General features: G+C 40.8%; 1 protein-coding gene across 12 annotated transcripts in view; it reads left to right on the forward strand.

The window, feature by feature from the left end:
- Nucleotides 1-15157, forward strand: part of rnf220a (ring finger protein 220a) — a 181464-nt gene extending 166307 nt beyond the window's left edge. For 6 of the 12 annotated variants that reach the window (XM_055014410.1, XM_035949362.2, XM_055014407.1 and 3 more), the window contains 4 exons: nt 5288-5399; nt 8247-8441; nt 8870-8944; nt 12789-15157. In XM_055014410.1, the coding sequence (XP_054870385.1) occupies nt 5288-5399; nt 8247-8441; nt 8870-8944; nt 12789-12860 (454 nt within the window). In that variant the 3' untranslated portion in view covers nt 12861-15157. The remainder of the gene's footprint in view (nt 1-5287; nt 5400-8246; nt 8442-8869; nt 8945-12788) is intronic. The other 6 variants (XM_055014412.1, XM_055014411.1, XM_035949364.2 and 3 more) reach the window with 1 other exon arrangement.
- Nucleotides 15158-25817: the final 10660 nt, after the last annotated feature.

A 25817-nucleotide genomic window follows, 5' to 3' on the forward strand; every position in this document is an offset into this window, starting at 1 on the left:
AATAGCCCCATGCACGTTGGGGACACAGCGCTAAATAGAGGGGAGGCAGAGCCATCTATCTGTCTCTGTCAGCCTTTCCTACTTGCTTTCCGCCATAGGGATGAGTTAAGCTGGAAATGCACCGCAGTTTCACTTTCTTTCACTCACATACATGCACACACCATCCACATGGCCCTACGGGGCAGTAACTAAGTTGGAGCAGTAGCATGTTGCGTGGATGCAGGTTGTATTTCAGTATTAGTTCTTCAGGTTTTATTATGCCAAGCCCTCAGATCAAGGCCACAAGTTAAAACCTACCAGGCCAGATCCTCATCCCAGGGTGCTACAAATCCTTAAAACACACCTATACATAAAGAAGATAGATGTATAGTACACAGCAGTAAATATCTATAATTGGAGAAATGCGTATACATATTTAGACTGTTGTACTCACCCCAAAATTCAGATCAAGACAAAGGGCAGTTCTTTGTTAAATGTAAACCAAATAGTGCAGATTTGGTTTCAAAAGTTTTTTATGATTTACATCCAAGTAGGCAAAATGCACAGATTTGCTCAGCTCTAAGTGTAAGAGTCTCCTGTTAATTTTTTATTTCTTCTTCCTTTATTTTATTAGCTGAGATAAATGAACAGAACAATTAGAAGTAAAAATCTCATTTTTAGCCAGCACTCAAACCCTGCAATCCAAATTGTTTGCTTTTCCTTTTAAATGTCAGTACAAAAATGAGACCGCATGAATATCATAATATAGACACTAGAATGCACCAACAGTCACCATAGCTAGTTATATTTAGCAAAAAAAATGGTGGCAGATTAAAGACATGATTAGTTTAGTAAATTAACGAGAAGTTCAGAAATACATAAACAAGCAGCCAAAACTAATCCTTTGGGTGCAACCATCGACTTTTCCACGTAAGAAGCACCTTCATCACTGCAAATAGGAATGAATTGTATGTTTTTCAGCTCAAAAAGACCAAGATGACAGTGAGTTTTCTGTAAGGAAAGACTCCCTTTGACCCCCAGTATTTATATCGTGTACATAATAAAGCACAAGTGGGCTACAGCTGTCACTTCATGGTGTCCGATACATTTGATTGACATTTAGTATTTAGCTGCTCATTTAGTTTTCATGCTGTAGCTACAGAATAATAAACCTTCATCCCAAACTATCATGTTTCTACTTTCTCTGCCAGCAGAAAGGAATGAGAAACCTCAATTACAGTAAATCTCAGAGTTTAAGTGGTTGCTGGCTTAAGCTATCTGCAAATGTTCTATTAGGGATTTTAAAGGATTCAAATTTGATATAATAAGCAGAATTGGATGCACTAAAACACTATCAAACCTCAACCGTAAGACACTGTGCAATTCAGTGACCACCAGTGCACGCACTCATACAGCCTATATACAGTATACATATATGTTTTAAAGCAGCATACATAATGTGTCTCCTCCTGAGACTCCACTAATGTAAACCTATCGCTACACTGAGAAGGAGCCAACTCACAGACTATTCTCACACACTTTCTGACCCAGGAATACCTTACATTTCAAGATTTTGCCCAAACTGAACTGTTAATTTGTTTCTCTGAGTCTACATGACATGTTTGCTAAACCTGGTCCCAGAGTGAGATAAATTTTTCCTGTTTTGGCTAAGAGACTGAAAATGTTGAAAACCCATGAGCCAGCTTAACTCAGTGGCATACACAAATAGCATAACGTTCTAAAACTCAAGGATATTTACTTGTGGATCTTGCTGGCTGAGGGGCTGTTTTTCTCCCTGCATGTCACATTTCACCCCAGAGAGTTGTCTTTCCTTTGCTTGGCCCTGTGAAGTCATCCTCTTATTTACCTCCATTAAATCTCTGCTCTCCCCTCTTACTTCCCCCTCCAGCCCTTGTTTAGATGGCCACAGCTGCATAAAGAAAGATTAACGTGTTTTTATAGCATTGGGACATTAAACAATGTCTTTCTGTAAATTAGCATTGCTAAATGAATATTCATTATAGAGACAAAGGTATTAGAGGTGAGAGCTGCTGGAGGAAAATAAGCTATACAAACCTTTTAAGAGTAAAACTTCCCCTCATCTCCCTTCTTTGCCCCACTTCAGACGAGGATGGAGACCCCTTTGGCAGAGTTTTGTGGGCGACTGTGTGACAGAGGGATTTATTGGAGCCGTTAAAAGAACGAGACGGCCTTGTTTGAGGGACAGCCCTCATCCAGCTCTGTCCAACTCAGAGTCCACTGCTGCTTTATAAGCTAGCAGGCTAATCAAGGCTAAATGGCTTTTTACAAGCTCAGCACTAATAAGAGGAGAGGGTAAAGCTGTTTATAGGGCACAGGGGTGGCGAGCCAGGCTAGGTCTTTATAGACACTGGATGATGATGACGGGGTTACAGGGAGGAGCTCACGTAGGTCAGCTTTACCCAGAGATCTGAGAGAGGAAATAGAACTTTGGTTACATTTGTAGTCAAGCAACAGGGAGGATGTTGAACTAAAGGTACTGAAACGGCCAGTGTAGTTGTTGCAGAGGCAAAGTTATGTATTAAGAATACAAGAACCATTAAAATATCAGTTCTTTTTTTAAGGCAATAATACCCAGCAAATTGGACGGATAAACGATACAGCGTGGATGTCCGTCCCTGTTCCATGTTTCACCCGGACAGTTATTTCTGTTGCACAGCGCACTCACTTCTGCTTTTGATCCCGTAACGTGCATGAGAGAGAGACAGACTATTACTCGATTCATCAATAGCTGCAGCCCTACTTCTCACTTTTATAGATGATATTTAAAGAATTAATAAACTTGAACCAATAAAATGCCTCCATCAGGGCTTCAAATAATGGTTTTCATTATCTTTAATTATCAACCGTACAATCAACAACATTAACAGAATCCAGTAATAGCACTGCAGAAAGTTGTTTAACAGTGTTTGAACTGAGTTGCAGGTGAGCTGGTGTGCTCGAGCTGCAGCGAGTAGTAGAGGGGTGAATGGAGAGAGGTGTGGATGTCATAGATCTATAGATTCTAGAGGGAGCAAAGCTGTAGAGTTGCATCTAAGCCAAGAAGGGGCTATTTTCATGAAAAAAAAATTAAATATAGAACTTTCATACAAACAGATGAGTTTTTGTTTCTTAACCAATGAGATGACAGGAACTCTAACACAGCTGAGATTAGCCTTTTGCTGTCAAAGGCTAAGTTTGGGTGGAGGAACCCTGCAAGCTTTGTAGAACCAGAGGTCGCATTTGCACTGACAGCCCAGGATTAGGGTTGTGTTCTTCAGTTACTGGTGGAACTTTTTTAATGACGTACCAGTCCATCACAGCTGCTGACTTTGATGCCAGTCCAGGATTATCCGGGTTCTGTATCGCAATAGCATTACACAGGAGGACATAATGTGATTCAGTCACATTTCTCAGTGTGAACAACAGTACTATTTGTGTGAATGTCTGTTGCAGATGGAAATACAAATTAAATGAATCAAATGAAAATAAAATGGTAGGATTAGGATAATATGCATGTTTTGCCAATCTATCATGATTTCTAAGAGAGATTCTGAGGCTTTCTTTTCTCCTTTGCTCCCCATTAATTGCGAGTACTGTCTCCTTTTGATAGAGAGAAGCCATCAAAGTTTTCTTCAGATTTTTGCTGCAGATGGAAAATTTTCTCTAATAAGGCTTCTCTGCTGAGCTTTGTAGTGCAGCTTAACACCGGGGTGTTTGAGGAGTCTGGTGATCGCCATGCAAACCTGAAATGTTTAATTTTAATTTCATCTTCAATTTAGTTTAAATGTTCAATTTATTTTAATGAGCCTCTGTGAGCATGTGGAGATACGATGTAAAGCTACTGATGTTGCTCGAAAAATGGATTTACAGAAACCTAGCTCTCAGAAGGAAATTAAGAAAGTCCATCCTTGTTTCCTTTCCCCTGTAGCTGTTCTCTTCTGCTGTTTGAGGATGCAGCAAATGGACACACACACACACACACACACACACACACACACACACACACACACACACACACACACACACACACACACACACACACACACACACACACACACACACACACACAGAGCCACTTATTGCTCTCTTATGCTCTCACCCTCCCTTCCCTCTCTCCGCTTGTCCTTCCCCATCCAGATCGATACCATAGATCAGCTAGCTATCAAGCTGCAAAATGACCACATCACCATAAATACACACACACTCCTTTTAACGCACATACACACACACACCGCTATTGCATCTTGCCAGGGAATGAGTGGATGGCTATAATAAACACCAGCTGGCTCATGTGGTCTCGTCTCCCCGCACCGAATCATCATCTTCATCAGCGTTGCGGTCTGTACGTCGTCCGTATTGATTTCGTTATGGCTGCTTCATATGCTGTCGGACAGTGTTAAATGCACATTTTCTGTTATCATGCTACGCATTAATCAGAGGCTGCTCGGAGGCAGAAAGAAAGGTAGGATGCTGGATGGAACGAAGGAGGGAACTGGAGGAGACAGGGATGAAGCAAGGGCACACGGAGATAAGGAGATAAATGCAGAGACAAGGAAATAAATTGCTAGAGATAGACAGACGGTGGGCCCGTTAGGAAAGCACAACAAAGAAGATGCAGAGGATAGAAGGTGAACATGAGGTCTTAGAAAACAATGAAAGGGCATTCAAGTTGAAGTCAAGTAAAGGAGGGTGGAGCAAAAATTAAAGGATGACGGGAGACAAGGAGGGGGCTGAAGTTGTAAGTCTGTGATAAGATGGGGCCTTTGAGGATAGAGCTGTGTTAAATAGAAGGATGTACATACTATATATTGGACACAGAGAGAAAGAAAGCAGAGGGATTCAAAGATGCCCAGCTGTGTTCTGAGGTGCAGAAGGTTGAATAGAAACATATTATTCTACTAACTGACAAAAAGATCAGGTTTGCACTGCAGGAACGGCCACATGAGCATCTTTGGAGAAACTTATGTAACGATGGGAGTAAACAGAATTCACATGGGTGGATTAAACACACATATTTGAATAAGTACCAGCACAGAAATGGGCAGAATAATTGATGATAAGAAGATTAACCTCCACAAAGCTCCAAACAAAACTTGGTTGTTCTTTTCTTGGGTTCAGCACACTAAAGAAGAGATTCAACCATTTTCCTACTGCCTTTGGTATTCTACTTTGAAGGAAACACAACTATAGAAGTTGTTATAATTTGTACATGGACTGTCCTCTTCAGCGGTTACTGGTGTGGACCTGAACCTAAACCTCTCTGTCTCTGTGTCTTCCTCTGCCTCAGGGTAACGGAGGAGGAGTCCACGGCTACCACTATGGAGGCTCTGAAGGCTCGAATCAGAGAGCTGGAGAAGCAGATACTGCGAGGAGACCGATACAAATGTCTCATCTGCATGGTGAGTATAAGATTCATATGAACGGTGTCTATCTGTCTGAAGGTGCAGCATCTTCATCTAGTGCAGAAACAAATTAAGCCATAGATTAAAAATTGTGAGTTGAAGCAGCCGATGAAAGGGTTTATAGAAGTAGCTGATTTTGCTATAAAGGAGGTTGTTGCTCTTGTCTCCATTGGAGTGTAGTAAGCATACCTTCCTCTTATCCTTGAATCTAGGAAGTTTTCAATCAGATGCACACAGAAGCTGTCCAAGCTTCCAATGTTCATATTGTTAGGCCAAATACATCATAAGGGTTGATGGTACCAGTCCCATGTCAAACACTCCCACAAACTCCCTTCTTTGTCTTCCCTCCCACATTTGTTGTATTGCAGATACTTTATAAGATATCCCTGCTCCCACTTAGGATTTTTACCACAGTCAGAGTAAATACTTTGTAATCACACTGGTAACTTTGTGCTTTGCAAAATCACTCAAGTCCCACTACACTGCTCCTTTTCCCTTCAAAAAGAAAATCCCTACAAAATGCATTTATTGTGACCAGACTTGTTTTCCTGGATCTCTAGTTTTTAGCTTTGAGTGACAGGTGCTCATTTTAAACAATCTTAATCTTAATTCTGCTCTCTTCTGGATACTTAATGCTGCATACGCATGCATGTAGGAACTATCTGCATCTTATTTCTTCAGTTTCTGGGAGCTTTTTTCACTGTTTGAGTGCTGGTGGTGTTGCTGTTGCGTTGTCGTGGTTGTAGCCTTTGCATGGCTTTGCAAGTCGACAGGATTGTCTGCTGGCATGAATGAGTGTTGAGCTAATCTTTTTTCCTTATGATCTGATGAAAACTGGAACAACATATCTTTATATTACATTATTATATTGTATACTCGTGGCTGTTGCAGCACACAATCCGTGCAACATCTGGAGAAGTATTGCTTTGTTAAGTGAAAAGATGCTCCTGTGCTTCACAGCTTGTATTGGCGATTGATTGGACTCAGATCAATAATGTCGGCCACATGTCGTTCGTCGGCAGTATCAGGCAGACTGAGGGACAATATTCATGTTCATCAGACACTTGAGATGCAGCTGTACCTACATCCCCGCATCAGTGCTTGTGTTCCCCACTTTGTCTCAAGTACCCATCCTGTCATCCTTCAAGCTTGTGGACAGTGCAGCGTCGGCATCCTGTGCTTGCTTACGTGGGTGTGTGTGTGTGTGTGTGCGTGAGTGTGTGTAAAGCGGGTAATTACCAACGCCTGCGCTTCCTAAAGGTCGCTGGTCGCCTGAGGTGACACGGAGGGCAAGGCACAGCGATCGATCACTCACTGCCCCATGGACACTCGGCTCTTCTCTGCTCATCTGTCACTGTCCCTCATCTCTCACACACACCGCGGCATACAGGGAAACACAAGCATGCGTACGCACACTCGACGTCCTCCATCTAATCTGTCTCTGTCTGTCTTTAACCTGTCACTGTGCTCCCTCCCTGTCACTGTGTCTGATCTAAAAGTCATCTGATTACTCTCAGTAGTTGGCAAGAGGGGGAGCATTTTAAAGAAGCTGGAGATTTCCACTGCCAAGTAGAAATATACAGGTTGTATTGGGAACCACAGCTGCTGTCCCCTTTACACAAATTTTCTCCAAATGTTTCTTTCTAGTCGTAACATTTACATTGTCAGATCACTGTGCATTACTGGAAAACAAATGCCCTCCTGCTGTAACCAAGTTGACTCAAGTTTTCCCTTCTCCTTTCTGGGTTCTTGAGGGAAGCTTAGTGGATTTGTACCCCTATGTACTGGTCATTTTAGGAAGGGGAGTTAAAATTTAGTGCAGTTAATATTTCTGAAAATAAATGATTCAAGGCACAAAAACTAAGACTGTTAGTATTGGTAGAAATTAATGGCTGCCTTTAATACAGATTGATAATGCAATAGAAAAGCATTTACATGTAAACATTGCAAACAGAATGTTGGAAAACTATACCTTATCTGTCAAGTAGTTTAGTAACTACATTAAGTTAAAAATAATCATGAAATCACGTTTTTGTACTAGCCAGTATATTTATTTTATTCCTCTGTATTACCTCTTACTGTAAGCAGTGTTTCAGTGCTGTAGGGTTGCACTTCCCACAAGCTAGATTCCATGCGACAGATTGAAAAACATATAAAATTTAAGAATAAAACAATCCAAGCAGTAGGCTGAACTTCATGGATAAAGATGATGGAGTGCCAGTGAGGACATTTACCAGGATAATGAAGGACACAGTGGGACTCATGAATTATGACTAGATTTCCTGAATTTAGATACTCGTAGCTATATTAAACCATTTCTTCCTAACACAAATACATACCACAGAGCTGTTTGTCACAAATAAAACTTCAAATATAACCTGTTACTACAATAGCAGTATAATTAGGATACACTTATTACCTGAGCAGCTGATTTATACGCACTCTTCAAGCTTGCCTTAGTGCATTCTTCTGTTAGCCTGGTGTGTCGGGTGAAGTCAGTGGATATTGAAGCCATATTTTTCAACATTCACCTGCCATTATCTGCACTGCAAGAAAATTAAAAGATGTAGCCACTGAGAACTCTTAAAATTTCAAGCGTTTATTATTAATTTTAGTCGTGTCTTTTCGAAGTTGAGCGAAGTCACTTTGATTCTTGGCTATCTAGCTACATATCTCCGACGTGCGTGTTTGTGTGTGTGTATGCGAGTGTATACGTGTTTTTCCACACGCGTGTTTGCAGCACTGTGGTGTTTGTGTGTGCGCGATCAGTACAAGCCCGGCTCTATGATTAGCTGCCACCTTTCGCCCCCTCTCCTCTCCCACCCTCACCCCCTCCTTCCGCAGAGGAAGCCTGCTATCCAGTCAGGCGCGGAGATCAAGAGCATAGGGGCGTGGCCAGGGCCCCGGCCACTGGCCAATGAGGTCGGAGTGAGGCAGCCTAAGTCCCTCCCCCTCGGCCTGTACTGCCTGTACAGGGGCCTTGTGATTGGTGGCTACGGCAGCGGCATAAAGAGGCTCCTCCCACAGCCCCTACGGAGGGTAAGGCACTCCCTCCCTCCTCCGCTCCTCTCCCTCCCCTCACCCCCTTCCATTCCTCCTTCATCTCTCCGTTCTTTTCAAAATGAAAAGAAGTGAGCGCCCGGCAGGGCTAGTTCACGGCTTTCTCCCTCATCTTCTCCCCCCTTCTGCCTGCCTCCTTCCGTCTCTGCTCGTTGCTTGCCCGATGTTGTGTCTGTACATTCGCGTACGTTTGTGTGTGTGTGTGTGTGAGACCTGCAGGTTGCCGGTTCAATTGCCCCCATGCTGCCTTGCTCAGTGGTTCTGTGGCTGCTGGCTGTGTCGTTTCATGGTTAGTGGTTTGGTACATTTGGTCGGTCAGGGAATGTACAGTGTTGGTTGTTTGTCGGTAACTGTCATGTATGTGTCCTGTGAATGAAGTCTCATTTCATTGTTTTCCATTTCTTTAGGACTCCTACACAATGCCGCTCACTTCCATCCAGTGCTGGCACGTCCATTGTGAAGAATGCTGGCTCAGGACTCTGGTACGTTCACAATCCTGCACTGGTTCACACTCACACACTGCAGGGCACCTCCTCATGACACGCAGTTATTGCAGCCTCGTTTCATAGTCGGTGAGTTTCTCTCTGTATCCGTGCCCCATAGGGAGAAACTAAAATGGAATATTCCCCAAATGACCTGTTCTCTCGCTGCACACACAAATCCAGGCAATGCAAACACTTGTAGTCTCAGAAGGGGAAAAGCTTAGATGGAATGGTCCCCAAAAGGCTTGTTAAAATGTTGGAATAAAGTGGTCAACTCCAACCTCCAATGACTTCTTCATAGTGCCTCAGGTCTACACACACACACACACACACACACACACACACACACACACACACACACACACACACACACACACACACACACACCACACAGTGGTTCTTGTTGGTTATTAGTTAGTCTAATATATTCAGTAGAGTGTAATTAGCTGGTGCTAATGTGGTAAATGGAGCGCAGAGGAAAACAGTGTTCCTGCTGCTGGGAGGATAAACAGTCTACTTATTGGTTTTCTCTGATTTCTTTCCTGTTCTCACCTCTTTTCGCTCCACATGTTCTTCGATGTTGTCAACTTTCCCATCTCACCTCATTGTACGTTACTTGTTTCTCATTCTTTCATCTTTTCTCCCTCAAGCCTCGTTCCAGTCACTGGTATACTCAATTGTCAGTTTCAACCCATAGGGAAAGGATCACTAACAAGCTCACCATTAGTGCCACTTTAGAGTATACAGGGCAATAGTATCTGTACAGTGGCAGAGATTAATGCCATGCTGGTATGCACTGACTGAACCTGTTTGCATACAAATAGAAAACTTGTTGAGGTTAATTAATCTCACATTCAATATCACACACAAGATCTATCTTAGGAGGCATAAACATCGCGATATAGTCCAGTTCAGGGTTGAAGTAGTAGCTTGCTCTTGCCCAGAGTCAACTGTACAGGGACTGGTAGAGCTATGAAAACTTTTAAACAGTGTACAACGACAAAATGTTGGCAACTGTATTTCTATGATGAACAAGGCAGATACAAGTACAGCCAGTTACGTATTTTATGCTCTTTCACCAAAGCATTGATTTTGCCAAGACACATACGTGGTGTTTACACCAAGCGGAGCAATCACAGTCTGAGTTACTGCGACATGTAATTACATTTTTACTGAGTGCAGATCAGGTTACGGCAAAGGTTACATGGCTTCATACTAAGAGGTATAAATCAAACTTTAGATCACTTTCCTTTTTCAGTTTTAATTGGACATTTAGATGTGTTAATGATTGTCTGGAACATGCATTCATTTTAGGATCAATACTGATTGATGAAGATTCATGAAACCATATGTGCATGTTGTAGAAATACTTACTTGAATTTCTAAATTTTCTGGTAATCTTTAAGAGAAAGCATTCTCGAATGAGCCCCATTGTTTCCATTTGCTGCGTACCCGTGTTCTCTGTGTAGGCGTGTGCACGGACGTGCATGCTGCCATCGCCGGTCTAATGTATGGAGCATTAAACTCATAGCCTGGAGACAGCTATAAAAACAGGAGGGCCAAGCTGATCAAAGTAAATGCCCGGGAATCTAGTTAACGTCAGCCCAGCCCCTTACCGCTTTAATAAGCAAGGCAGCTGGAGTGCAGCGTGACAAGCACACACCCACACACGCTTACCGCCCACGCTAAACAGAAGCACATAGCTCCGACAGGCATGCAAACAAACAAGAGGAATGTTCCCTCACACACTGTAGTAATTAAAAAAACAAAACTGTCAGTGGTGCAGATTTATTTTTTGTCATTGCATATAATGGGGATGTGACAGGTGTAGCTCCATCTGAGAAAGTTCAGAGGGTTTTCTGGAAATATCAGGAAACATTACAAATGAGTCTCTTCATGTAAATGTAGCAGTAGGCCTTATTTCATACATTTATGTGGTTTTCTGGCCACAAAGATGGCCTGAAAAGTATTTCAGTAATCTTCAATACCTGTACCAAGTGCGACTACAGGGGCCTTTGTGAATGCATTTTAAATCATCCCAAACTTTTCTCCACGTCATCCCTCTTTCATTCCTTTTCATCACGATCACACTCTCTTCTTCTTCTTCTACTCTCAAGACTGTTGTCAGTGCTCTGGAGCCACAAATCCTCTTAGCAGGAGTGTGTGATATCTGTCAGACTCTTCAACCACCTCAGTCCACTTGAGGCTGTGTGAATACGCCCTTCAGACAACTTTAGCCTGCGCTAAGAGTTTATTCAGTGGCTTACAGGAAAAGAAGCCTAGAAATCCTCAGGGGTCAGACGAACTCGTACATTTGTAGTGACCACCGAGGACTTTTTTTCAAAGTGCAGGAATTTCAGTAATGAGATTTCTGCATTCTGTTGGGCCCATGTTAGATATTACACTAGGTGGTTTTTTTTTGGGAGAAAGACTAAACTCACACACACTACTTTGTACACATCATCTACACATGACATCAGACTGATGAAAGTTTCCACATACCAGAGACGTACGTTTGTGATGAATGATGATCAGTTTTGTACTCCCTAACATGTTGATCAGGTCACTTTGTGGGGTGGTGTAATATTTAGAATGGCATTAAATCATAGAGGAAACAAAGGCACAGGAACATCCACCACAAAATCAGAAACTGCTGCAGCTTCCTCTCCTAGCTGACTCCAGATTTCCCACCATACTTCATTTATTCACATAGTCTTTTTTGACATTTATACTCCTTCATACATAACCAGTCCAAAGGCAGCACAGTGAAACCATTAGAAGGAAGGCGCCTGCAGCCAGCAGTTAGCAGCCAACACAAGAAAGAAACAAGCTGACTGCTAGAGAGGCAGCAGGAGGAAAAAAGACAAGGTTGGAGGAAAGTGGTAGAGACCACCCAGTCAGAATGTTGTTATGCTGTCAGCTCTGTGTTCCATATTATCACCTGCTGCTTTACTGCAGATGGCACACTATCAAAGCAGTGCAGAGGGAGAGCACCAGGCAGCAGAGAAGACTGTAAGATGGTACTGTACTGCACAGGCAGGGTTAGATTCACATGAGGAGGAGTTTGTAAGAGCTGCAACACACTATTAGTATTTTAGCAGTGCAGAGCAGCACCTTGGAAGTGACTACTGGTTAACACGTAGTCTTAATGGACCGTGTTTTAGTCACTATTTAATATTTGTTCTGTTGTCTGACAACAGAAACAGAGCATTTTGTAAATGAGAAGAGCTTTATTGGGAGTTTAGCTGTATTAAAATACAGTATATGTGAGCCTAGTAAAGAGCCTCTGTGCTGAGGAATGTCCTCTGTGCTTCCTCTTCAGGTGTTCATTCATTGTGCAACTGTTGCTGTGCTAAGCTACTGAAACTTTACAAGTCTACAAAGTACATTTTGTTCAGTGAGAATACACTGGAAGCTTTTTCGGAAACTTTTACTCTGAAGCCACCATCTTCTAGAACTGTAGCGTTGAGTTCAGTGAAATTATGGTACAGCAATTAAATACTAATACTGAAGAAAATATGTAAGAATGATACGAAACATTTTAGACACAGTTTGATATTGATGTCAACACAGATTCAGTGTCGAGATTCATGATACTCCCTTTTTCTGCTGCTGTAACACTGATAATCTATCTATCTATCTATCTATCTATCTATCTATCTATCTATCTATCTATCTATCTATCTATCTATCTATCTATCCTGACTAATCGCAGCAGTCTTACTACAAAATGTCTGAAAATTCTCTAGATGGCCACCATAAGTTCTTCACGCTCATGATGTTGTTGAGTGGCTCAGATATCACTCGTTTTCCAAGCTAACTATTGTCTCTCCGTCCACCACAGGGGAACAAGAAGCTGTGCCCACAGTGCAACACCATCACCTCACCCGGAGACCTGAGGCGTGTCTACTTGTAAAATAGCACAACCCCTGCCTCTTCGTCCCTCCACTCCATTCCTCCATCTTGGATTTCGTCTCGCTCCCTGTCGACCGTCATTTGTTTTCTCTTTCTTGTGTGGCCTGAGTCGGTAGCTCCTGAGCCTCCAAGAGCATTCATAGACAAGAGGGTGACGGTAGCTAGAACAAAAGACTGAGCAGCACTCACTGACTCTCTGGCTGGCTGCCTCGTCACCTGCTCACATGAAAAAAGATAAAATACGGAGCCCTCCAAACCCCTCAGATGGTCAACAGACCTGTTTCCTCTGCCTCGCTGACATGACTCTTCTAGATGTAATGTGGGAAAGTCTTCCACTGATGGACCTTTAGTCAGTGGAGACCCTCCCACACCCAGCTACGCCCTGCTGAGACCTGGTAGCTTCACGCTGCTGGAGGTGGACCTGAAAGGAACTTCTTAATACAGAATATAAGAACTTCCTTTTTTCCCCCCTGCTAGCTCTTCTTTGACACTTCAGTGGTGCTGGACAGCAGGCTCTACCATGATGACTTGACAGAAAGCTTCTTTTGTTTTTTTGTTATGTATTGCAGAGAGAAAACTTCATGCAACTGTTGCTTAAGAGAATTTAAAAAAAAGGGCCTGTCCACTAAAACTGAGCTTTCAACCAAACTGAGAATAACCTCACAACCTTGAAAAGGAGTTTGACACTCGCCCTCCTCCACCTCTTCTTCTTCTTCTCACGAGCCCTGCCCTCCCCCTCTTTCCCCTCTTTTGTGGTGTTCTAGTGAAGTAAACCAGAATTTCTCCCCTCCTCAAAATGCAGTGCAAGCACATGTATTATAGTTCTATGTATGTTTACAATGTTGGGTGTAAATGACATAGAGTTCATACACATGTACACACAAACACAGACATTACCATCAACTGACACACACAGAAGTATATAATATCAAAGTCCTGTTTTTAGTTGGAAGGGTTTGGGAATGATGTTTTTGGGGGGTAAAAAAAATGGCTGGAATAAAAGAAGCCTTCTGTATTTTTTAAAAAAGAAGATCATTTGAAGATCCGTTGAAGTTTTATTTGACTGTACAGGAATTTAAAAAAAATTTAAGTAATAATAAAGTACTCGAGACTAGATGGTCAAGATTTAGGTGGTGTAACTTTTCTGCAGAGTACCCTGAAAAACTGTAGATCTGATGATGAAGCGAGGACAGACGCTGTTAGTTTTTTTGAATGGAGAGAATCCTGTTGCCCAAGATTTCCTGCAGAATGATGAAACTGCTCTTTAGTTGAAACATTGTCCAGCTGAGCCTCTTCTTTTAACCTCCAATCAGGCGGAGTAACAACACGCTCAGATCATAGTCTAGACACTTCTTTTTTTTTTTTTTTTTTTTTTACCCCTACATGTCTCAAAATAAAGCTTTTTTCCATTCTTCCCACACTGCTATGCTGCAAAAAGAGGTCCCAAAACAGCAAACCCAAAGGGCAGGTTCTTTTGTAAGCTATAACAACTGAGGGAAGTCTCTGGAAAAGAAGGATGGCCAAGGCTGAACTGGCAACCTCCAGAACCCGCAGCATTTCCCCTCCCTCTCCCTTCCCTTTACGGCAGCAGCATCAGCAGCCAAGGTGGTGGTGTGCTTTGTGTTTGTAAAACTATGTATTCTGTGATGTCTGTATTGTTGTAAGAAATACTGAAAAAAAAGAAAAAATAAAACTTCTCAAATACCACGAGTGGACCTGTTCACGCAGCCTGGGTGATAAAAAAAAGACACGGTTAATAAAGGGGACGAAGATGGCCTTAATGCAAGAGACACGTTCTGTTCATGTGCTTTTTAAAAAGACTTTGTGTCATCTCAGTGTCAGCAGTGTTTGCTCTCACAAAGGGGTTTGATGCTGAAGTTGGATGTTGATCATCTCCATTCACTGTTAAATCATGTAAAAGGCCCACAATTTAAACACTCAGAGAGAAATAAATGAGGTTTTGGGATCCTTTGGCTAATTCTGGGGTAAAGTAAGCATGAGTTGGTCAGCTGCGGTAGCTGAAGTCATCTTTATTTTAGCTTAATTTCCTTTGTTTAGCTCATTATGTAGTTCTGCATCTTGGTAGGTTAAATACTGGACAGAAACACAGAACATAATGCTAAGCAGTGGCATTTACATTGCATTTCCTCTCAAGTTGTTGATTCGAACCTGCCCCAAAGATTAAAAACTGCACAAGTGAATTGTGTCAGAACTAATGTGTGTCTTGTATATTCTTGGAAATGGTACATGTCTTTCCCATTTGTAAACTACATTTGACATTAAATAATTGTAAATCTCGATTACCCCCCCATGGCTTTTCTTGTTTGAGTTGCTGTCATTGCTGCCAGTGCATGTGTGCCAAAACAGCAATTTAGTTTATTTTTTTCAGTCATTCTGTCTATGAGGTCTTTGGGACTTTAAGTTAATGATTCATTATTTTTTTCATCATAACTGTAAAGTAGTCATGGCTCTGATGCACCTCTGTAAAGTAGCTAGAATGACTGAACTACATACTAGGCTAATACTCTCATATTGCATTTATTAGCTTAGGCATCCACTAAGGCAGTGGTGTTCAACCTGGTTTGCCTGCTGCAACCAAAGACTGTAGATTAAAGGTAGATGTAGCCTGCAGGTTGGAAAACTGAATCCAATGTGAATGTGCTTTGAGCTTGCATTCTTTCTAATGGCCAGTAGGGGGCACCTGCTGTTTGCAAAAAAAGAGTGATTGCACAGAAACCTATCAGAAAATGATCCCACTTCACATTTGATCGGTTACATCAGTAAATATCATCCTAGTAAGTTCATGATGTAATTTTTAACATCTACTTCAGTACAGCATGATGTTTGCTTGTAAATTATGGTCTCATTTTAAGTAAAATAGACGACAAAGCAGACTATGTTTTAGGGCGGGTCTACCTTACGATTGACAGGCCACTTATGTATCTGCATGCACAGTGTTCTCAAGTTCTCAGTCAGCACCACTATTCACTCCTAAAGCCACAAGATTGCAAAGGCCAAATTTCGAACTCAAGATTTCACAGCAATGTGTAGTTGCAAAAACGTGATATATTTAGTCGGGAAAGAAAGCAAAGTATACATTTTTGCCATTGAAATTAAATGACAGCATTTATGCCATTATTTAATAGCTAAACTTTTTGAGTATATACATGTATGAGTGGAAATATGAACTATAGATAAAGCATTGTAATAGAAACATCCATCCATTATCTATACACTGCTTTATCCTCATTAGGGTCTCGGGGGGTGGAGTCTATCCCAGCTGACTTAGGGTGAAGGTAGGAGACACCTGGACAGGTTTCCAGTCTATCACAGGGCTACATATAGAGGCAAACACACTCGCATTCACACCTATAGACAATTTAGAGTTACCAATTAACCTCAGCATGTTTTTGGACTGTGGGAGGAAGCCGGAGTACCCAGAGAAAACCCACGCTCCACAGGGAGAACATGCAAACTCCATGCAGAAAGATCCCAGGAAGGCCGGATGTGAACCGGCTAACCACCAAGCCACTGTGCAGCCCGTAACAGAAACATGATTTTATAAAAAAAAAAACAAAAAAAAAAAAACATCACACTTGTATCAGTCTGTTCAGGGTCAGTTTGAATGTCTTGGAAAGGTTTGTTCTTACTGCTGCTCAGGCAGAATGGCAGAAACTATAACAGCAATAGATGCCGCCACACTAAAAGCCTGTTTTCCATAAGGTGAAATAACCACATATATGTGTGTTAGATCATTGTCAGAGTGAGTCATTAAGAAGAGTGTTGTCAGATGCTAGTAAAATTTTATTACAAAGGAGGAAGTCACAGCAGGAGGTGAGTCTAGTTTAAAACCCAACTGTTTTGAAATCAGTTTTGGATGGTGAGGCACCATGATGGTTGCACTGATCCCAAAACCACAATGTCTCAGATTCACATTCCTGCCAGAGTACATCCACCCCAACCACCTCTAACCTACATACACTGTGTGTGGAAGTGCTGTAAAACTTGCTGCTGAATTTGCTCAAATTATGTAACGCCACTGAATCCTCCTGCAACATTAAATAGCTCTGTTCTACAGAAAGAACAAACACAGTTTACTCAAACTATTTCTGACCGAAATACACCATTATTGGATCATCACTGCAAATCAGCTCCGTAAACTGTTTGCTAGATAAAGACAAATGATGTTCTGCTGATGGGGTGTCAGCTTAGAAAACACATAAGTGATGCACGACCTTTCAGAATATTTAAACATGTTTGTTTTTACCTGCTGCAGAATGTCATATTTTCACACTTTATAAAAGTGTTTTGTTTTTTTTTTTTACATTTGAGATCAGCCTTGTTCTTCGACCTATTAGAAGTCCAGAGTGCAGGAAGGAACACATGTTGCTCAGTTACCAGTTTTTTGTAATGCTGTATTTTGGAAATTCATGTCCAGCAATTAAAACCGTTTCCTTTGAAGGATGCTGATTTTGAACCATTGGTTGGTAAATGAGACGGTCAGATCTTTAAAGTACTTCCTGTTTGCACCACTGGCTGTTCTTGCCTTTATCCTTGCATCTTGGAGCACCACTCCTGTCATCTAGCAACCTTATCAGCCAAACTTAACTGTCAGCACAAAAGCTGAGACTTCAGTTGTTTTGAGAAGATGGAGCTCAAAGTTTAGATTTTATATTTTTTGTTATTTTATCATATACTGGAGGAAATCGGGGCTGCACAGTGGATTGGTGGTTAGCACTTTTACCTTGCAGCTAGAAGATCCCTGGCCTTCCAGGCCTTTCTAGGATCTTTCTGCATGGAGTTTGCATGTTCTCCCTGTGCATGTGTGGGTTTTCTCCAGGTACTCCTGCTTCCTCCCACAGTCCAAAAGCATGCTGAGGTTAATTGGTAACTCCAAGTTGTCCGTAGGTGTGAATGTGAGTGTGATTGTTTGTCTGTATATGTAGCCCTGTGATAGACTGGTGACCTGTCTAGGGTGTCTCCTGCCTTCGCTCTAAGTCAGCTGGGACAGACTCCAGCACCCCCACAATCCTAATGAGGATTAAGTGGTGTATAGATGATAGATGGATGGATGGATGGAGGAAAAGGAGAAGACCCAGTACTTACATTGAAAAGTGCTATCTTGCTGCCTGTAGACTCCACCATACTATCAAAAATCCAACTGTCGTACGATGAGTCTTGGGATAGTTTCTGCTGTGAAGGGTACACCCATTGGATCCATCATAGCCCAGGAAAAGAAGGCTGTGTCTGAAGGAACTTTTGTAGAAGGACCAGCTTCATCATGCCACTGAGGTGCAATTGAACTTCAAATTCAGTCATGGGACCCAGCTATAGTATCAAAGATGTAAAACTTTTGCATTTTAATATTAATTGAAAAAAATGTGCAGCAAAGGCATTTTCTCATAGACCTCTATACAATCAGACTTCCCCTTTGGACCAGAGGATCTCCCCCTGCTGGCAGACAGAAAGAACGCAGCCTCAATGCATGTGTGTTTGACAATGTGGACAACTCAGATTCTGTCATCACCTGAGTGCTCTGTTCTCTGGTGGACAGTCATTGAGAAGGTGACACTTGTGGTCATTTACCAGTTAGCTGGTATCCTGATTTTTATCGTTCATAGTGTACTGAAGGCAACACACATGTCTTTGAAACTCCACTGTAGCTGTAGTTTGATAAATACAAACAGACTATGTAGTTCTCCCCATGACAAGTAATCTTCCTGCACATTCCAGAAGAAGAATATTTGTTTGTTCCTTGGTTTTAGCGAACACCTTGTTTTTCGTGAATGAAGTTAATAAGAATCTCATACTGCAACATCAGGAGAAAAAACTCCAGTAAGTACTACTGGTAGCTGATGTAGGGTTGCAGTAATCAGAGCTGCTGCTGTTGCTGCGGTTATGAAACGAAACCAGAAGACAGCATTGCCATCTAGAGGACTTTAACACACAGTCACCGCTCGCTCCATAAAACTTCACATAATCCCTCTACTGCTATTAGGAAGTTATCAGCAGATCGCCAGATGGTGTCCGCATGCTCTGGGAAAGTGTGTGTTCGTGTGTGTGTGTGTGTGTGTGTGTGCCTGCTTACCCTTGTTAAACAACGCTACAGAAACCAGCCCTGCCAAACATCAGAGCTTATTTAGCAGCCGCCTGTTACATTAATTAGCAAGAATTTCAAGTGCGATCTCTCTCACAACCACTTTGGCGCTCAGATCTGCATCCAAGCTTTAAACAAAAGCAGTATTTCAGCAGCGTTCTCCTACCCAGACCAAGGTGAGGCCTTATTAGACCCAGCCCTGAGCCCTGCCCAGTAAGCGCTCCTGTAAGTGCTGTCAGATGCTAATAAAGTTGCAGTGAATAAGAGGCAACCACAGCAGGAGACAAGCTTTGTAGGGTATTGTGGAGCTGTGTGCTTCTAGACATGACTACTGCAATATTCTGAGTGCATATTGGTATAGAGTGTAGTCTGTCAGGTATCCAGTAAGTGAGTAGTTTGGACAGTATTGCTGTGTTTTCATGCTGGTTCTGCAAAAGAAAATGACAGTTCGTGTTGAATGTCTGCTTTATTCTGAGTTCCTAAGATTCTTCTTAGCTTAACATGTTGTTAGCTAGAGGTACTACAGACAGTAGGGTTGGTTGATACCACATTTTTAAAGTGTACTGCAGTATTTCAAAAATACTGAAGCTATGATAAATAATACTGTCAAAAACACACACTACTATATAGTCAAATAAAAAAACACATAAAATTGACGTTTTATACTCATTCCAATGGTCAAAGCAAGTAAGCCCCCGCATTTATAACACAGAGAACTGGTCTAGTTTAAACCTCTGACACCTCTTCTTTGCCATTGAAGAGTATGATGTCATCATGCCAAGACCTAAAGAGCGTCTTAGGCTGTGGATATATTTCCAAAATATGGAAAATAAACCATTCCATTGGAAGGGCAATGATCAGGACAGGAGCCTTTGCTGTCCAGAAAGACATTAAAGCCAAATTTCAGTGAACATACAGGAATGATAGATGGATCAGTGAGTAGTTTGGCCCCAGTAACAGGAGACATGTTTGGCACAAACCAAAGAGCTTTTAGGAGTAAAACCTCAAACTAACTGTGAAGCGTTTTGGTGAAAATGTTGTGGTTTGCTTTAGTGTCTCAGGGACTGGGCAGTTTTTAGTCAATGATTCAACTTTGAATTCTGCATTATTTGGAAAAGTGCTTGGAGATAGTGTCCAAAAGTTGAACTTGGACCAGACTTTTAAATGGGATAATGATCCTAAGCACACAAGCAGATCCACCAAGGAATGGCCCAAAAAGAATAAAAGGAGGTTGATGGAATTAACTTGTCAAAACCCAGATTTGAACCCCGCTGGCATTGAGATGTGACTCATATGGTATGCACAAGAAAACATTGAAATATCTTGCAATTAAAGGAATTTTGGATCAAGAGGGGTAGAAAATGTAGCGGCTAACAAGAAGTTAAGACAAAACAAGCATCTGAGGTCAGGTTTGTACTTGCTGTTTCCACAGACGAATTTTTACATCCATTTATGTTGTTGTTAAATAAATGATAAAAAACTAGATTTTCACTGTGCTTTTGTTCAAGTTTATAACCTCTATAAATCTTGTTTCAAAGAGGATAAATTGTATGCATGTTCAAATATGTATGATTCAGCCAACATTTCCCATGATTACAAGGCTGGGCCAAGACATAAATGATCTGCTCTTTTCTTGCATGAGTGATTTAAAGTTAGTTTACAGGTACATTAGGTCAGAGTCAGAGACCTGTCAGAAAGCACAGTGACTAATAATGGGCTATCATTGTGTCATGAATACTGGGCTTTCAGTGGCAATTTCTGGTACATTTTGTGATTTTTATTTGGAATTGGGTAGAGATTGTAACTTTATTGTCTACGGCTCTTCTCCAGTGTTAATGAACCAAAGTTATGTAATGTCATTTTGTATTTGTTATTTACCATTTCATCCTCAATGGACCCTGCTGAGCACAGATTGTGTTTTGGTTATTTTAACACACATCTATATGTGTATGGTTTAAGAAAATGGGACTTCAGTGACTCCCAGTGGTGGGTTTGCAACAGGACTGTATGATAACAAAACAAAAAATTGAAGAACATTTTAATGACACAGGAGCCGCCTTGAGTTGCATACAACCTCCATACTGTATAGTTTACCTATTTAAAGTGCTATGTGTAAGAATCTGAAACAATGTACATGTATTATTTGCTTTTTTACTGCTAATTTATGAACAGACTGTGATGTAACTTCTCTGATTTTCTCTGAAGGACTTGGTGTGAATTTTAGAGGAAAATTAATGATCAGTCCCAAATGCCAGGCCTCAGTGTTTCTCTTTGTTTCACAGCACCAACAGTGTGCAACACCACTAATGTTGGCTTAGAAAAGGAGTCCACCTATGTAAACTGTAAACTAACAACTGGATCCCAGCTCAACGCAGACTATAACACAAATTCCAAAAAAACAAAACTTCGCCTGGCCAAACATGAATTTTACCGACATCGTGGAAAGCTCAGCTGAGCATCAACAAGGCATTTGATTCATGGAGAGACAAAACAATTGAAAAACATAACAGTAGTCAAATTATTGTCTTTCACAGACAGGTTTATCTCCACACTTGGGTTTAGTGCTGTGCCAGGATCAAAGAGTTGAATGTAGTCTAGTATAGTCAAATACAGCTTACAAACTGTAATATCAGTTAACTTTAGTTACCTCCTCCATCAACATGATACTGGTCAATTATGTTCAGTCTCACATATCATTGTTTTTAGCTGATGTGTAGGCCAGGCTGATCAACAGAAACAATATTCATGTTTATTTTCAAGTACCAGTATTGTTTTTTATTTATTTATTTATTTATTTTACGGATTCTCATTTAGATAAATATTACTTTTATCCATTTTTTTTATCCAGTACTTTTTAAAAACACTATACTGCACAATAAAAACCCTCAATGAAGCCAACAAACACACTTAACTTGACATGAAAATGAAATCTGGCAAGTCTCTTCTCTAACTGAGGAATGTCTGTGTTGGAAAATTAAACAATAGCTCAGTAAAGAAATGGTGAAAATGTCTAGAATCATGAGGTAATACAATTAAATCAAAACCTAAGAATAAAAAGTGAAGAGTTCAGTTTTAACTAAATATATGTGTTCATTTTAAATACATTTTGTCAAGTTTTTGTGTTGGAGTTTGTGTTATTCAAATTTTTACACCACGATTTTTAATTTTACTGCAAATGTATATTAGTCTGAAATAATAATTATCAGTATCCTTGATCACTATTGAGGGTGTTGAAATCCACCCAGAACAAAACATAATGATCGATCTGTAATTATTTTTAGGTCAATATTACTCTTCAGACCATTTTCTAGTCCAAGCAATTGTGTTTACACAAAGTTCCTAGAATCCATATGTGAAAACGGCCCTGAATGTATGTATTTGTGTTAGTGTGTACAGATGTCTCTTGGAGGTCAGACAGTGTGTGTCCTAATGTGGATGTACACAGTATGGATATGGTCATTGTTGGCATTTTATAAACACACACACACTCACACAGATCAATCAGTATGACACTTTATAGTTCACTCCACGTCCCGTCTTCAGCCTTGCACCTCCTGAAGACACACATATATATATGATATGGTAAGGACACACATGCACACACACACACACACACACACACACACACACACACACACACACACACACACACACACACACACACAGCTTGACACAAACTGTGCATTGATTTAATGACTAACTTACTCTGGGTGGATGAAGAGAATGAGACTGGCCAGTGTGTGTGTGTGTGTGTGTGTGTGTGTGTGTGTGTGTGTGTGTGTGTGTGTGTGTGTGTGTGTGTGTGTGTGTGTGTGTGTGTGTGTGTGTGTGTGTGTGTGTGTGTGTGTGTGTGTGTGTTTGTGTGTGTGAGTGTGTGTGTGTGTGTGTGTGAGTGTCCACGTTGGGTTCCAGAGGTACCAGGAAGTCTATCCGAGAGGCGCCTGCAGAAAGAGGCAGGAAATTGAAGCAGTTGACAGGAGAACCCCCTGAAGGCTGCTTCACAGTCATTAGAGCCATTTACCTCATCAAGTAGCTCCACCCTAAACCACTCGCTCAGTTCCCATGGCTTCAATGTCCTCTTCATGTCCTCTTCTTATTATATTATATGACTGAGCTGTAAACACTGAGTGAAGTCACAAAATTCTATTTACATTGCTGAAGTATGGGAAAAGTGGATAAGTGTTGCGGAGTCAACTGTTAGTTACAAGCAAACTGAACTGTTGCTTAGTACAGATACAGATTTGGAGAATCATTGTGAAGGAGTACTGAGGCTGTTCTGGTGGCATGTAGTGGCTCAGCACCTTAGTAAGACGCTTTATGTTGGTTTCTCTTTTAATTTGTCACCCATTTTTATACATCAGTAGTATTAACTAGTGTAAGCACTTCAACACTTGATTCTTCCAATTTGCTGATGAACTGCTGAGTTGTAACTGAGAAGTTTTTTTAAGAATCTGAATTTTTCACCCACCTCAGCAGTAAACGTGAGATGGTAGTAAGATCAGCTGATACAATTTTTTCACCCATCAACTTGCAGCCAAAAATCCATTTTTGGAGAAATTGATCAGTTTGACAATATCTTCCTATTTTATAACTACAAGTATTTCATCTTATCATGTTCACAGATTCTTTTATTTACTTAACTGCAGTCTCAGTAATACATTAGTCTGTCTGTCTGCGTACAGCCATGTAAATAGAAATCAGTTGTCTTGCAGTGACTCTGTGTGTCCACAGGGTGGCAGTATTTGATAGCAAACATCTTCATAGTTTCAGAAGACATAGCAGTAGTAACATTTACCTTAATGGAAGATATGCTCTGTTTGTGGTCTTACTAGGGTATTTTGCACAGGATGGAAAATATGTACTAGATTATCAAGAGAACAATTCAGGATTAATTATTATTTAATATATAAATGTGTTGCAAACTAAGTAAAGACTAAGGGTCGAACACTCAGTAACCAGGAAAATATAAACTCTGTACAAATGCTAAGATACGTATCTGAACCATAATCTACAGATGTGAAGATTTGACCCCAGATGTCTTGGTGATGGTTCCTGTAAGTAAACTGTACGAGGATAAAAGAAATGAATTAAATGAAACTGTGACACTGACATATAAAATAAAATAAAAAACAAAAACAAAACAAAAAACCCCAGTGAATTAGCCCTAATCTGAGTGTAGAAATGCTGGGAGGCGATATGGGAAAAGAACAGAGAGAGCTGAAAGAAAAGATGAGGAGCGAGGTCATCTCATCTGTTTCATCTGCTCCTTCAGTCCCTTCACCACTCCTCCTTTCATCTTCGTCAACCCCCCCAGGGGAGAACACTGGCCCTCTGTGTGTGTGTGTGTGTGTGTGTGTGTGTGTGTGTGTGTGTGTGTGTGTGTGTGTGTGTGTGTGTGTGTGTGTGTGTGTGTGTGTGTGTGTGTGTGTGTCCGGCAAAGAGAGGGGGGTTTAGGGGTCTTGCCAGAGGATCCCCATATCTTGAAAGGGGGAGATGACAACATGAGATAATGGTAGAAAGGACTAACAGGGATATGTGTGTGTGTGTGTGTGTGTGTGTGTGTGTGTGTGTGTGTGTGTGTGTGTGTGTGTGTGTGTGTGTTGTGGGCCTGATTCCCCCCACCGCCCACACTCCAAAAAAAGAAAACCTCTGATATTCTACCTTCTTGTCTCCCCCCTACACACTTCCAACATACGCTGCTTTCTCAGCTGTCGCTTCTGTTACTTCTGCGTTACTTTTTTCATGTGACTGATTGTGTCACTACAGGAAACTCTGTAGGGTCAACAAAATCAGTCTGTTCCGCTTCACGTCATAAATATGCATGGACAGTTTGTCTTTTTCTGAATAAAGTGATCATCTGGGGGAACTCTTAATTAAAAACTCTTTTACAAAACAATCAAAATGCTTCCTAAATTGATTGTTTCCTCTATTTTCTGATTTTTGTTTTTTAGGCCAACTCAGGTGCAACCAAGAAAAAGATACCATGAAAAAAAATCTGAGTTATTACCACCAGAATAGAGCACAGAAATGTGAGCAGAACCTGCATCACATTTCTGATATTGTGGCACCTCAGCTGAAGTTTGCAACAGAAATTATACCAAATGAAGAGCTTATGAAAAGCTAAAATAGCTTTAAATTCAAACATTAAATTCTAGACTGATTTAGGAGGGTTAACAAAATGCTTCACAATCTAAAATAATGCATACCAGGATGTAGTTTTGCAAAGTTTGTTCATTTATTCAAAACTTCTAAAATGAAACAATTAAAATATATACAGATTCCACTGTTTTACACCAACTTAGGTAGTGATTAAACTATAAAATGTACTGTATTAAAACCTGACAGAAAAAAAAATCAAGTTTAAATTTGCATCACTTTAAGGGGAAGAAATACTGTGATTTTAATATTTTTTTATATTATGGCAGCTCACCTTACATACATTTTAAGTTAGGAAAAAATTATATTTTACATAGATAATACTGAAAAGAACACGGTTCTTTGAGTTAGTAATAGCTTTAAATCCAAATTGTGAATTTTAGACTGACTCATGGGGAAAATACATTAATTAACAGCTTTAGAAAAAAACACACAGACACAGTGAAAAAAATAATCAAAATTGTCATTATTGCCAGGACAGAAAAATACATGATGTCACATTTTTAATATTATGGCAGCTCAATAGACATACATTTAAAGTTGGGAACAAAGATGGATAAATATACATAAGACACCACTATGTGAGCAAAAACTACAATACCTCTAAATCCAAACTGTACAGACTGGCACATGAGGTAATACTTAATAATCTAAAATAATGCAAATCAATAACGTAGAGGAGTAGAAGGACTCGGCTGCTAGACG

The sequence above is a fragment of the Amphiprion ocellaris genome, chromosome 10 (assembly GCF_022539595.1).
Source record: "Amphiprion ocellaris isolate individual 3 ecotype Okinawa chromosome 10, ASM2253959v1, whole genome shotgun sequence".
In the NCBI taxonomy this organism is placed as follows: Eukaryota; Metazoa; Chordata; class Actinopteri; family Pomacentridae; genus Amphiprion; species Amphiprion ocellaris.